A 15,573-nucleotide genomic window follows, 5' to 3' on the forward strand; every position below is an offset into this window, starting at 1 on the left:
CCCCCCACATTACTCCATCCTCGTTCTCCTCCACATGCACCCTCCACATTCTTCATCCTCTTCCTCCACACATACACTTCATCCTCCTCCTCCACACAAAACCTCCATCCTCTTCCTCTTTACATACCCCCTATTCTACTGTTCCACATGTACCCTCCTTCCTCCTCCTCCACACATACCCTCTATTTTCCTCCTCCACATGTTCCCTCCTTTCTCCTCCTCCACACATACCCTTCACCTTCCTTCTCCACACATACCCTCCATCCTCCTCTTCCATACCTACCCTGCATCCTCCTCGTCCACATGTGCCCTCCATGCTCCTCCACACACACCCTTCATCTTCTTCCTCCACACACAACCTCCATCCTCTTCCTCCTCCACACATACCCTCCATCCTCTTCCTCCACACATAAATTTCCAACCTCTTCCTCCACACATACCCTCCACAATCTTCCTCCATATACACCCTCCTTCTCCCTCCTCCACACATTACTTCCATCCTTATCGTCCACACATACCCTTCATCTTCTTCCACTCCAAATAACCTCCATCCTCCTCTTCTACATGTGCCGATCATCTTCCTCTTCGTCTTCATGTCCATGTGTCCGAATTGAAAAATGATAATGTGTGATGTGATGACGTGGTACATTGGATGTTGCATGAAACAGCTGAGATGACTGCAACAGTTGTGTGAAAGTTTTAAAGCATAAAGTAGGTTAATCTATCCTGACTGTTAGAACAGTGTCATAACGTTTGTTAAGTAAAAATTAACTTGGTCTGTCTCTCTCTCTCTCTCTCTCTCTCTCTCTCTCTCTCTCTCTCTCTCTCTCTTTCTCTCTTTCTCTCTCCCTCTCTCTCTCTCTCTCTCTCTCTTCTCTCTCTCTCTTTCTCTCTCTCTCTCTCTCTCTCTCTCTCTCTCTCTCTCTCTCTCTCTCTCTCTCTCTCTCTCTCTCTCTCTCTCTCTCTCTCTCTCTCTCTCTCTCTCTTTCTCTCTTTCTCTCTCCCTCTCTCTCTCTCTCTCTCTCTCTTCTCTCTCTCTCTTTCTCTCTCTCTCTCTCTCTCTCTCTCTCTTCTCTCTCTCTCTCTCTCTCTCTCTCTATCTCTCTCTCTCTCTCTCTCTCTCTCTTTCTCTCTTCTCTTCTCTCTCTCTTCTCTCTCTCTCTTCTCTCTCTCTCTTCTCTCTCTCTCTCCCTGTCTCTCTCTCTCTCTCTCTCTCTCTCTCCCTGCAGTCCTGGTATCTGGGGAACTGATCTAGACGCAGCAGATTCACCCAAGGGGGCGCGGACACGGATCTGAGATTTTTCTTTTTTTTTTTTCCTTTTTTTTTTTGGTGGAATTACGAAAAACAACAAAAGATTGTGAACAAGATGCAAGAGGGAAAACAGATATATATGCAGTATTTGTATATATACATATACAGTATATGTGTGTACGTATGGACATATGTGCACACATATATTTCTATATGCATAAAGATATATAAAAACGCTTCAGTACACTTTTTGGAGAGAGACATCGGAGAAGGAATGTCCGGAGAGATTGAGAGCACGAGAGAGAGAGAGAAGGAGAAAGACTACAGATGCATAAGAAGAGGAGAGAGAAGAGGATTTTGTTTTGGGGGCAGCCACAACTGAACTACAGGGCAGAGAATGGAAAAACAAAAAACCTGCAGAAAAATTTTAAAAAGCCCGCCTTTGCTTTCCTCCTGGAACGGCCCTCCTCCCCCCGCCCTCCCACCAACCCCTCCCCTGCTACAGGTGCTGCTTCCTCATATATGCAAAATAAGTATCCTTTATTTTCTTGAGCAAACGGGACGAGAAATGCGCGAACTTTCCCGCCACGGTGATGATGTCCCTGTTTTCTTGTATTTCTTTTGGTTGTTTTGAATGTGGGCAGAGGTTTCGGGGCAATATGAAGGGTCAGTGACTTCCCTCAAGTTCCCTTCACCTACCGTTTCGACAAAAGTAGGTTCGATTTTATTGACAATCATATTTTATTTTTAAAATCACATCTGCCATTCTAATTCAGAGTCCACGTTTTGGTGGAAACCATCGTTTTTTTCCTTATTTTTTCTACCTTTAATTAAAATGCGTGGTACGTCTGTGGCATTATGGGTCGCAGTCAGCGTGCGTATGCACACCTTCACGCACACTCATTCACATTCATGTACAAGCCCACCCGAACAGGCTTCTTCAGCATTGGCATGTACTGTTAATGGATAAATGGATACACTAAGTGTTGGTCAGATGATTGAGAGCCTGTAGGAGCAGCAGGGGTCTTATAGCACCTTCTCCGTGACACTGAAAAGCCCCTTGGCTCCTGTAGTCTACTGTATGTGCGTGAGTGTGCATGTCACATGCATTTAAAGGTCTCTTATCCATCCCAGTGAACATACTTACACACAAGTATGTGTTGTTGTTTTTTTTTCTTTTTGATTCATGTAGATAAGAGTATCCTACATAGTGACAAAGGGAGTAGGACTGTAGTTCTGTCACTACTAAGACAGTATTGGGTGTAGAGAATAGACTCTTTTCTCCTTTTTTAGTGTCATTTGTTTAAACTGCATTGGAAATTACAGGCATTGCACTACTTAAAATTTTTTTATTTTTCCTCTTTTGCTTTTTTTTGGCCTAATCATGAATGAAATGCTGCAAGCCAGAGTTTATTTTAGGACTTTTCTTTCTCTCGTGTTCTGGTAGTAGGGTACATGAGTGTTGGCTTCGGAGAAGTTCACGACTGCTCGTGCTTGAGTTGTGTATCCCGTCATACAGAATGCTTCCGTTTTTGAAGGGGAACTCCACTGATTTTTAGATTTTTCCTTGAGATGGAAACAAAGTAATTCAGGTGGACTGATGTGAATGTCACTGTAGAGAAATGTACGCTACAATTTCTTTACAGTGGTGGTGATAAAAACCAGGGGTCACAATGTCTACAACACAAATATGGGCAAATTATTTGCTATACAAAATGACCATTGAACCTACATTGTGTCTTGTGAGTTTTTATATGCAACGTTGATGACAGTGTAATAGTGATAAACCTGAAACAAATATATTACACTACTTTGATTTTTTGCTTTTTTTTTCCTCTTTTTATTTTTTTGGCCTAATCATATGAAATGCTGCGAGCCAGAGTTTTTTGTGACTTTAATTTTGTAGCCTGTACCCCTCTGCCATGAATGGATAATAAAAAAGTAGATTTTAGACCCAAACTTCTCGAAACTATCAGGCAGCATAATCATTTAGTGTAATAACCTTTTGTGAGGGAGCTTTTAAGGTTGGACGTCTGGTTCCTATCACCACCACTGTGAACAGTTCTGACTCGGTAAGTTTCTCTAGAACAGAGCGTCTCACACCAAACCACCCTGAATGACTCTGTTTACATCAAAACTATTTACTTATGCAGAGATTTTGAAAAATCACTGACTTCCCCTTTATGGAATTTCTGGATTCCCACTTTGAGCGCGCTCTCTACAGACTGCATTACTTCAAAAGTAAACCAACAGTCTCTTAAGGAGAGGTTAAAGATCTCTGGGTGGAAGATCTGATTGTTTTTTTTTTTAAGCCGAATCATCGACTGAGGAGAATGTGAACGGTTTGAGTACCTTTCGAAAGTTCCCAGCTGTCTGTTTCACAGAATTCTTTGCTTGTGGGACGCCCATGACCAGCGACGTGTGTGTGTGTGGCTCCAGGTCCCTCTTTGCTGGTTAGTGTTTTTATTTTTGTGAAGAAATGGGCTCGTTCGCTGCACTCTGAGATGTGTTGACTGAAATTGTGTTAATAGAAACATCAGGGCTTAAGACTCTGCTACCAAACCCAAAATAATCACAAAAGCCATGAAAAGTGCCTAAGACATTGCAAGAGGTTCATTTGATTTTTTGGGTTGGGTTTTTTAAGCCTTTTTATTATTATTATTATTATTTGATCCTGTTTTGAACTGGACCCACTGTCACCCTCATCATAGCGGGTTATCGTGGAGTCGGACAAGTAGCACTGGTGTGAACAGAGTGGTATAGCAAAGCCCAAAGCAGCTACAGTACTGTGCAAAAGTCAAAAATCCCCCTTCATTCTAGTCAAACAGTCATTAAATACAAGCTGCTAATTTTTTCTGAAATATTTCTGAGGAGATTAAATTGAAGATAATCTGCTTGCAGGGAAGGAGAAAAACCAAGAGTTTCTAAAACTGGAGTTCAGAAATTTCTTAGAGTCAGAGAAAATGGGCCCCCTAACAACCACCTGGAAGGCTTGGTAGCCCATCAAATCTGCCCCATCAGATAAACAGCACTTAAAGCTTTCCTCTTCGTCATTTCCTGACACTGAAAATGAATAACTTGTATTTAAATGGCTTTTTGACTGGAAATGAAACAAATGACAGTCTTGATTCTGTACATAAACACCTAAGAGGGCACATGGAACACATTTGCCCCCCTCTGGCATCAGCTGCGAATAACTAAGCCAACACATATCAAAGCTGGATAAGGTCTACAGCAACAGGCCTACGACAGAAGGAAGGCTACGACAGTCCACCGTTTCCTCTTTTCTCCGCTAACCTTTAAAAGAGCTTTGCATACCAGTTCTGTTCAGTCTGTGACCCGGAATGCAGACATAACATGACTTGTGTTCAAGGTGCTGACATGAAAAACTATATTGAGATCTATATATACTGATTATATATATTACTGCATGGTGCTTTCTAAAGAAAAAAAAAGAAAACAAGAATTAAGCTCAAATGACCACCGTTTTGCTGACATGGGCGCATGGCAGATACTCTTAGTACAAGCTCTGAAGCTAAACTCTTCTCACCAAACTACTTCTCCCTTAAGAACGATCCTTACCAACCCCCTCCCCCACCCCCCAAAGCAGAACAGAGAGCGTAGGACACGGATGGGTTTTTACCTTTACCTTTGTACGACATAGGTTTTGAATTTGACTCCCTCCGACCGGCCCCCCCACCTCCCCCCTTTGACTTTGCACGATGTTTTATATAACACATTATGTGCCTTGCCTTTAGTTAAGAACAATAATACATGAAAAATTGTAAATTAATTTCTTTTTTATGTAACCAAGTGTCGCTGAAAACGAAACAAAAAGGTGTAAAAAATGAAAAAAAATGCTGCATGTTTGATTGCTTGTCATTATCCGATTAGGACTAATAGATAACAGTAGACTGAGACGGGTGAGACTGGCTTTTTTTCCCCCTTTGATAAGTATGATAGTCCTCTTTCCATTGCATGAAATCTTTCTTCTTCTTCTTCTTGTTTTTTTTTCTCATTTCACTCTTTTAAGTTGTTTCTCAGTGTCGGCCCTTTCGCTCCTGTAGATCAGCGCTACAGGTACCCGCTCTCTCTTTTCCCTTTAGACCTTCAGATATTCGCCCAAGTTGTTAATCTTTTTTTTTTTTTAATGATTTAGACGGAATGTAGCTTAGAGCAAAACGTTTCAAGGACTCATGACAGACGTGAGAAAGAATAGGCAGAAAAAAAGAAAGCGAAAATGTGAATGAATAGCACCCTTTCATAGTCGTGATGTTCAGCCTCGCCCTGGTGGTGGAGATCAAGGCTCGTAAGCAGGAGGAATTGGGAAGATTACTGTTGACGGTGTCAGGACCTGCTCTCGGAGCAGAAGGAAGTGCGTCTCGGGCCAGATGGAGAGGCTGAAATGGAAGAATGTGCTGGGTTTTAACTTCAGGACGTCCTGACCTTTCCACATGTACACCCCACACTGAAGAGAAAGTGCTTTGACTATGCATGATTCTAGTGTGTCAGACAGTTGAACATGAATAAAATGGAATACAATCCCTGTTTGGGGAATTCTTAGGTTAAAGTCAAGCTACATTTAACAAAACAGACCCTTTTTTTACCTTGTTAGTTCGTCTTACTGATCATACTAAGCATAATTCATCAAATATCCATTTTAAAGTTCTTATTTTTCATCAAAATATAATGACTTTAGCCACACCTCAGTAATGCCATGTTTAACCGCCCCCTCCCAACACACGGCTGGTCTTCCAGGGTCACATGTGATCTTAACGCAAGAATACGCATCTAAAGACAGCTTCAAAGTTCTGGTGCTGGATTGCAGTGAAATCTGCCGCTAACAAGTGTTCACCCCCTCCAAAACGGCCAGATTCCTCTAGTCAGTGCTCCTTTAACTCACAGAGTACAATCAATAACAAGGAGAAGAAGCTAGCTAGTGAAACGCTACTTAGCTAATAAAACTTTTCTCTTTGTTAGTTTTTACCACGTGTAATTTGTTCTCCATGCACACAGAACACACCTACAAGCTTAATTGGAGCCTTTGAGGAACTTCTCATTCATGCTAACTTTTATCATATCCACGGGCTAACGACAGGCTTGATGTATTCCTGACAGTGCTGACGAGCTCACCAGCGCCCTCTACTTTCAGAAATCTCACACTCAGTTTGTTCCCACCCAAAGTTTCTGATGGCTGTCTCTAGACACGTTTGTTACGAGATCACGTCAGACCCCACAAGGCTAACTCTCGGTTAGCTCACACTCGGCTAGCCCCCCTCCCCCGATACAGTTCAGAAGTACATCACTGTATGGAAGAAAAGACACTGATTCTGATTCGTGCTGACTTGAACATGCAGGTCTTTCTAAGACGTAATCATTGATATAAGCAACTTAGCCAGAGAGCATTTTCCCGTAGTATAATGTTAGATTTCAGTTTCAACGCCATTCTTACCAAAAGAAGAATCATGTGGACACAATCATGTAAATTTAAAGCACCGTTGTTTCAGTGTACATTTCAGTTCTGACCTTCCCAGCAAAAAGAATAAGAAAAAAGTAAGACAGCCTTTTGGGCAGTTGTCCCAATTAGTGCTCCATTGAAGTAGATCGGTATGATGCTTTGGGGACACAGCACTGTGAATCTGAAAATAAAGAGGATTTAGGAATAAAGGCCAGGTTTTTCATTCTCAGATTAAAGAGAAAATTAGCAAAAATGCTAACATAGGCCTCAGGAAATGAAAGTTAGCAGTGACAGAGTAGTTAGCATGTCCCGTTAGCATATCTGCCAGTGTTCCAAACATTTGGGCGGTTCGGTTTAACTCATGAGTAATTGTGCTTATGCAAGTGCTCCACCATCCACGCTCCTTTCAACATTACAGGCCCATTTTTCTTTCTTTGACTGTTGCGATGTCAGCGTTTGTGAGTGAACTGTTCCTGTAGGCATGGTACGTTTTGAAGGCTTGGGTTCTGGAGGAGTTGTGTGATTGAGCCCCAGTTATGAAAGAAGATAGAGAAGATGGTCAGTAATCACTTATGATTTTCATTTTAATCGTCTCGATACTGGATCTAGTTGTTAGGTGCTAGAAATTGGAGCCATGATGGCTACAATGGAATGTTTAGTGATGATTTAGGTCGTACATTTGATTAGTAATGGATAGTTTGGGCTTATAGTCTTCATTGACCCCTCAAACAGTCAGCTTTTCTGAGGGCTGTTCCCCAGAAACTGATCTGGGAGAAAAAATGTTCTGGAGCTGTCAAAACCAGCATATACACAAAACTCAGCCCCAAACCCCACCACCAGTTATCGCCCACTTGAGATTTTTAGAATATGTTTCATTTAGATACTTTGGTAGACTTCCCTTCTTTCTTTTCTCCTTTCTTTCTTTTCTTATTTTTTAAATTAGAGCGTAGGGTAGGTAATTTATCATTTCTTACTGCATAGTGTAAGATGAGTGTGTTGAAAAAAAGAAGAGATTGTAGTTTTGGTTTTTTTTCAGCAGGGTCATTAAAGGCCATGTTAGTTTGTGATGCAGTGTGTTGTACTGTTTCTGCAATGCATATTGCAACGCTGGTAGCTATTAAGATTTGCTGGTAGCTAGTTAAAAAAACAAATAAGTGGAATCGGCAGAACAAGAGGTTTTGTTTACATGATGCCGTGGTTAAGATCCTGGCGCTTGATGGTTTCTGAGCCCCTGGCAGGAGAGGAGTGCTGTAACTAAAGGCATTCCATCAAACCCATACGACTCACACCTCTAACAAAAGTGCTGTCATTCAGCAAGCAATTTTCTTTTTATTTAACAGAACAGGTGATGGGACAGGGGTCTGGTCATGAGGCAAGAGGGAGCGTTGTCCAGTGTGGTACAGTAAGTTATCCTTTAAACAGTGTTCTGAAACAGCTAAGGTTGTAGGATTGTTTAAACCCCTTAAATCTCCAGGCTTATCAAATTCTGTGGCTTATTGCTGAGTAACTACATAAAATCAATGCCAGCTGCTTCTGGCCATTTTAGGGGTTTATTCACTGTGATAAAGGACTGAATGGTAGTGTTGTTCAATGCTTTGATATTCTAACACAGACATTTATGCAGGTAATTCTCACTTTCGTGCAAAAAATTCTTTTTTTTTTTAAATTTAATTTCCTAAAACCTCAAACTTCAATCAGTCTTTGCAGCACTTAAAAAGACATCGAGAAATGTCCAAAATTATCTGGAAAAAGTAGTTTTTACATTTACTTTAATTACAAGTAATTGATATTTTTCCTTCTCCTGTGAGGTTACCACTTTAGATATAAAAGGTTTTGTTCGGACAGGAACTATATATATATTTTTGGAATTTTACCCAATTTTCTTCTAAATTTTTTTCATGGCTTGCTAGATCTCCCTCTACCACACAATGCTACCAAGCTGAAAGAGTAAAGGCTAACATATCCTTCCTTTAAGACATGTGAATCACAGCTGGTCCAGATATTAACGGCCTGCTGCTGAAGCCACACTTAGCCACACGATTGCTGAAACCACACAGTCCCTGAAAGTTGTCCCAGGCAGATGTCCATCCCACCACCTGTCCTGTGAAGATTTGCACTGCTCCACACTCACCTATCTGAAGCTGTCAGCCCTCCTGCCAGGGCGAGGCCAGCCATTGGTTGGGTTAGTAGCCCCGACGCCAGCAGAGAGATCCTGTAGAAAGGTCTGCAAGCACGCCGTCTGCTTCTTTTTCTTCTTCTTCTTTATCATTTGCTTTTCATGCCAGACAGGAACGCTTCGTAAGACCAGATTTGTCGTCACCCCAGTATGTCGTTTTTAAAGTGGCCACAGGTGATGGTTGAACTTACTATAACATTTTTGAAAATTTTGATTATGCATTTGAGCTGGTGCATGTTTAAAAAGAAAAATAAAAAAACAAAAAAAAAAACAAAAAAGAAAAAAAAAATTTATTTCCAAACCCTTGACTAATATTTTTATAGAACAGTAATTATGATTGTTATGCATATTGTTGAAATGTTACATTTTGAACACATTATCTTGTGTATAAATGCTTACCGTATATCTAGTAGAATGAGGAGAAAAAAAGGCAAAATGTACATAAAAATGTCTTTTTGTATAAGAAAATATGTTTATGTTTGTGTGTTTGGGTTTAGTTGTCATAAGCTTGTGGCAAAGCCACAAAAAATACTTGTGTTCCTTCTAAAGGATCTGCTGTTGTTGGTGCACGCTCAGCACCGCAAACATTAGCCTTTCCTGAGAGGGTACCTGGCTTCAGGTTCTTGGCCTGGAAATGTGGACTTCTGTAATTTCAGCCTCACTTGTTGTCATTTTAAAGCAAGCCTCAGTTAGCTTCGAGGGGGAAATGCAGATTCCATCGCCTTTTTCTTTGTACCTCCCCCATAGTTTTTTTTCTCTCCAAGATTCATTTAAAAATTTCTGCACTTCTTTTACGATTCACTATTGTCACACAAGCTTGGAGATCTTAAAACACTTTTTTCTGTTTTATTTCCTTCTGTTTCAAAAGATTGCACTAGATAACCTGGTATTGGTATTTTTTTTTGTCTAAGAATTCTTCTTCTTCTTTTTAAAAATGTATTTCTCTAGAAATATTTCTGTTGGTCAACCTTAATGATGTGTCGTGATAGAAAGTGTCTCAAAAGGCAGAGAAAGAGAGATTAAATAGCTGCTTTTTTATGCTGTCCATCAACAGTCAATTAATCGTAGCTTCCCTCCACCCCCCTCCAGAGGTCGTCCGTATTGGCTTGCAGAGTTTGGGACTCAATAAGTGATAAGGCAGACAATGTGAAGCCTCATTTTAGTCATGGAATGTTTTGCAGTTGGTGCGAGAGGACTAGATCCCGACCGATATATCAGTTGGCCGATATTTACAATGAGTGGGTTTATCAATATCTGTGAAAATACACCATTAATCATTGATTTGTTTGGGTGGGATCTCCGAACAAAGTTCGTCGCACTTGACACTCCAACATGGCTATATAACTGGATCTGAACTGTTATAGCGGAGTGAGCAATATGGCAAAAATGCAACATACAGTGCTTGAAGATATTTTCACGATATGCATCACAATATTTGTTTTTCTGTTGGAAGACAGAAAAGGCCCCAATGAAAAAGTGCCACATTACTGTTAATAGCTTCATTAATGTGAAGTAGTGCTCTTATGAGACTTTGAAAGCTAATTGCTAATTGGCACCCCCTTGTGGAGATGATTCAGTCTGCTAAATGTGAGTGAGTTGCATGCAAGTTCTATGAGGTGCTTCACATTGAAAAATTATGAATACAGTGATTTTTATTAAATGTTTCACATCCTGCACCAAATTTAATGAAACAGGATTAATGTTGCAATTAAATTTGCAGTTGTTTAGTGTGCTTTAGGTTTTTCAGAGGAACATGCTATGACCAGTGTTGGGGGAGTTACTCAGAAGAAGTAAACCGTTAAAAGTTACTAATTCGTTCTCTCTAAATTTAGTGGAATTTCACTATTCATTACTTCTGCATTACTCTGGAAAACAAGAGTACACAAGAAAACTTAGTAATCGTTTTTGTAGTTTATTCAAAAAGAAATAGCTGATCACAGTGAATTTCAAAGGAATGAGTATCCCCACCTTTTAAAAATGAAGAAATTTTATATTTTTCATCTACATCTGGATGATGTTAAAACAAGCCAGGGCTTGAATGTTGAGTTGTACTTTATGTTTATGTTGTGTCTTATTCTGTGAGTTTATTGGCAAGCTGAAAACCATACATCAGATTGTTGCCCAGCTCATGTAGACCAAGAGTTTTCCATTATCTGATTATTCAAGTGTATGTAAACGCAATGAAACAATTACCAACGAAATCAAATTTTCTTATCTTATCTTATTTTTCCATGCACTTAATAAAAAAGTGTATTAAGTGCATGGAAAAATGTCCAGAAACAATTTAAATGATCTAATCATTTTCCTTACAACAATCTCAGAAAGAGAAATATTGGCTACATTGACTAGCCATTATTTGTCATAGGAAATCAAAATACCATTTTTGTACAGATTGTTGACAGAGTTTATGGCACTGTCTGCGCTCATGTGGCACATCTCACAATCACAATACACACATTCTCTTTAATGTGGAAGTAACACAAGTTACCTTTGTGATGTAAATTTTAATGATAAATTATTGTCATATTTCCCACCTCAGCTGGCTAATATTATCAGCTATCAGAATTTTCAGCCCCTTAAAGTAGGTATTGGTATCGGTCACTCAACGATCCTATCGGTCAGGCCCTAATACGCACAGAAAACATTGTGATCAGCAGGAATTCAAGCCCCACTCTGGTCAGAGTGCCTTTTCCAGTCTCAGCCCAGTATTGAATGTCAGAGTTCAGCTCTAGGATGCACTGCTCTGGTAGTCTGGATGTGCAATGGCAGATCGTTTGACCCTGTGTGTGATTCGATATGCTGTGTTCCCTGATGGTTAACGTCTCAGTGTTTGAAGAAGAATATGGTTAGTACTGTATTATATTAATATAGTATGCATAATTATGCACTATAGCATCGCAGCGAGTAGGGGAAGAGGCATATGGCGAATATTGGCACTTTTAAAGTTAGTCGTGTGTAGCTAAATTGAGGGTAATAGGCATGAAATGTCGCTTGTATTCCACATTTTGTTTTACCCGTTACAGAAAAGTGTTTCCAGATTAGTTCTTGGCCTGCAGTTCAGCCACTGGTTGAAGATGAGTGTTGTAGTGAGGATATAAGACTCGAGTTAGCGAGTCTAGTTAGGCTTTAGTCTCGTATTTTATTCTTTTTTTATTCTACCCTTCCATGGTCTGGATATTAAACGTGATGGTACTATGATCTAAGTGAAACAGCAAACCTCTGCAAGTTCTTTGTACTATGTTTCCTTTCCTTGTATGTAAGGGCTGGACAATTTATTCAGGGCAGAGTCTCTGGAATTTGGTCTCTACTTTTTACCTTTTTACATTCTTTTATTCTTTTTTTTTATTAATACTTGTCCACGGTTCAAACAGCTCATATAAGACAGCACAGCTAATACTGGAATTATCCATTGGAAGCCTGGGACTCGGTGCATGGAAAAGTCAACGTGCATTGGCAAAACACCTGGGATAATCTCTGCTCAAGAAGACCTTTTAGAGGAAATCAGCTCAATCCTCGCTCGCTGAGATTAAAGTAAGGCAGCTTTGCTCTTTTTTTAACATTCAATTTGGATTTGACCACCAGCCTCCTGAGCGCACTTAACGGACCTAGAGACAAAGTGAAACTGTCTGCAGCTACAACAGTGAGCGTCATCTGCACTCAGACAGCTCAGAAAGCCCAAAGGGCTGATAGTATAGGCCTTAGAGTGTTTTGTCATTCCTTTAATCTAAATAAAATGAGAAGAACACAGGCTGCTTATAAAAAGGATTTATAGTCTCTTACTTTTATCAAGGTTTTCAATTTAACCCTCTATTGCACGATGTTGCCTCAAGGCAGCGAACTCGTTTTCCTCACTTTACTAATGTTATACATATTTAAAGATAACGATAGGGTTAGCAGTAAAGGGAGAAGCATGGACTTGATCATGGATTCATGGATAGATCGTGCATTTAGACCTCTTTTTAACATTCAGTATCAATTTTTTTGTTAGTAGAATTTGCAGGAATATGTTTGTTGCCTATGGATTTGGAATGGATTTAGCCAGTCACACGGCAGGTCTCCTGCGTACATTTTTTTATGTTTGTGAATTTTATAATCAGGTCCGAAAAAATAAATCAAGGACAGTTTTATGCAAGAAAAGTTGATTTGATAGATTTTTTTTAATTGCTCCCGTAGTGTGTGCAGTAGAGGGTTAAAACTGAGCTAGCATGTTCTTACAAATTGGTTTCTGGAGAAAAAGACAACTAGCATACGTCAGCAACCATGAACAGCACGACAAGAGAACATTTTTCCTTAGTAAAATTTTGTGCTAACTGTTGTAGCATTTATTTCTTAGCTAGTTAGCGAGCTGCATTAGCAGTGGTTCAGCTTGTGGATCATCTTTAGTGCATCCCACTAGACTTTTTTGGGGGCTTTAAGCTTAAGTTTTGACATTGTCTATCACTTCTTGCTAGGACCAGTCCTCTGTGAATTTTATATTTTAAACAGGCTATGTTGCTAGCCCCTTAGCTAGTCAATGCTGCTTTGCTAAGCGCATGTCTTTTAGAGCACCGATTGACGTTTTTCACAAAAAAATTACGCTATTGAATCCAATTTCTTACTGAGTTCGAAAAACTTGATAAAATGATGTGATGTCCTGCTAGCCGGGTCTGTAAACCAAACAGGATTTATCCCAGCTGTGTTTGAGCCAAAGCTGTGTTTGAGCTAAAGCTGTGTTTGAGCTAAAGCTGTGTTTGAGCTAAAGCTGTGTTTGAGCTAAAGCTGTGTTTGGTGTTAAAGGAGAGCAACAACTGAGTCTCACATGCTTTATTGCGTTTCGGTGAGGTCCTTTTGGCTTTACCTGCCTTCAGCTGTGGCTCCTTCTTTCAACCCGTTCATATTTCCATGCACCCGAGTCAGTGTTTTCTTATGCAGATCCTGGACCGATGATGGTAAAAGCTGGCTGCATGAAAGTGGTTCCATTGGTGATCATTTTTCATGACCAATCTGAGATTGTTTTCATTCTTCTATTCATTTTGCTCGCTTTTCTCAAGAAACCAGCAGGTGAAAGCAGAAGTATTTACTCGTGAACAGTAGTAGATACCAAAACAAAACTGAAAAAAAAAACAAACAAAAAAAACAGAAACATCGTCAACGAGCAGTGCCTGAACATTTTACCGCTTCGGTTTACTCTCTCCTTTTTCTCCTAGGTTCTCACCATGAGGTTCTTCTGTATCTGAATGCTTCTGTTCCACATGCTTTGGTTCATTACTCACCATTCAGAGAGCCAGATTTACTCAAGCCTCTAAATACCACAGCACGACTGGTGCAATACATTCACCTCGACCAGTCTTTAGGAATGTTTCTACTCTTCTTTTTGGGTTGTTTTTGCCTGAAGGGCTGGGGCTTTCGTAAGTCTGGCCTCAGGCGTGATAGCGAGGTTCCTCAGAGGGGATCTTGGGTGCCTGCTAGTCATGGTTTCTGTTGAAAGGGGTGAAAAGCCATGTAAATGCTTTGCAGTTATGCAATCTTTTTTGATAATACTATCAACTATGAAATGCCAAAACACTCTGAAGCACTGTCTGTTTTGCTGAATGGGGTGTATTCAGAGATAAAAACGCGCTCCAAACACATTAATGGGTGACATCTAAACTGGTTTATCGTGCCCGCTCCTGTTCAGAATAACTCATTTTGGTTCTTGGTCTTTTATTTGTAATTGTATTTCATTTCTCTGTGTAATTTTCTTGGGTTTTTTTTTTCAAAGCATGCTGTTTCCTCTCTGTTAGGAGGTTGACGCGATGGCGAAAGTAAGATGGTTGAAATGTTTCTCAGAGAACATTCTAATGCAGTGTTAAATTTCAAGGGTTTTTTTTGTTTTTGTTTTTTTTCTGTTTGTTTTTGTTGTTTTTTTTCCTCTCATTATTCTTTGCAATTATTACCATAGTAGTTACGCATTAACCGCTTGCTTGCTGCACAGACACAAACTTCACACCAGGGAAGAGCATGTGGATATTTAGTTCACATCATACAATAAACATAAAACCGGCACGTTGTCATAGTAACACACCCACATTTTTCTTTCTGACAGCTCAGAATTTCTTTTGTTCTTGTTTGTCCACCTTTCATTTTGAAACTTTACGGGGAAATTCTATCAGCAAAAGTCGGTAATCATGTTTCCAGCAAATTGTTTCCAAAACGGAAGTTTTTTTTAAGAAAATGCACAAAACCAAACTAAATTTGCCATATGTTTTTGAACTGGTGTGAGGAGAAAATTTACAGCTTTGACAATATTTCATTATAACATTGTATTCCGCCATCGCTGTTCGCAAAAATCGCTCATGAATACAGTACTGGAAGTGAGTATGTTTCTCTATGCAAAAAAAAGTATAAAAATTAATAAACAAAGCTATGCTACAACTCAGAACAACAGAGTCTTTATGCTTTCCTTCAGAATCTTACTAATGTTGTGTTTGTATGTTTGTTTGTGTATGGCTTTTAGAGCTTTGGGGTGACTGGACTTTCTACAGCAATAGCTAAAGCAAAAAAATTTAAATAAATATATATAAAATATAAAATAAATAAATAAAAACCGATCTGAACAAAAAAAATATTCACAGACTACAAACTAAAATTGAGTCTCCTACATACAAACGAATGGAAAGAAATTCTGATCTAAAAATTCTTAAAAATCTCAAAAATTAAATGTTTTTT

At 39.6% G+C, this 15,573-nt stretch overlaps 1 protein-coding gene across 2 annotated transcripts in view; it reads left to right on the forward strand.

Annotated features, from left to right (window-relative positions):
* The window catches only part of nfic (nuclear factor I/C), a 230,892-nt gene extending 215,606 nt beyond the window's left edge, over nt 1-15,286 (forward strand). For both annotated transcript variants that reach the window (XM_037535935.1, XM_037535936.1), the window contains one exon: nt 1,230-15,286. In XM_037535935.1, coding sequence (XP_037391832.1) covers nt 1,230-1,250 — 21 coding nt within the window. In that variant the 3' untranslated portion in view covers nt 1,251-15,286. The remainder of the gene's footprint in view (nt 1-1,229) is intronic.
* Nucleotides 15,287-15,573: the final 287 nt, after the last annotated feature.

This window comes from Pygocentrus nattereri, chromosome 28, assembly GCF_015220715.1.
Source record: "Pygocentrus nattereri isolate fPygNat1 chromosome 28, fPygNat1.pri, whole genome shotgun sequence".
NCBI classification, from domain to species: Eukaryota; Metazoa; Chordata; class Actinopteri; order Characiformes; family Serrasalmidae; genus Pygocentrus; species Pygocentrus nattereri.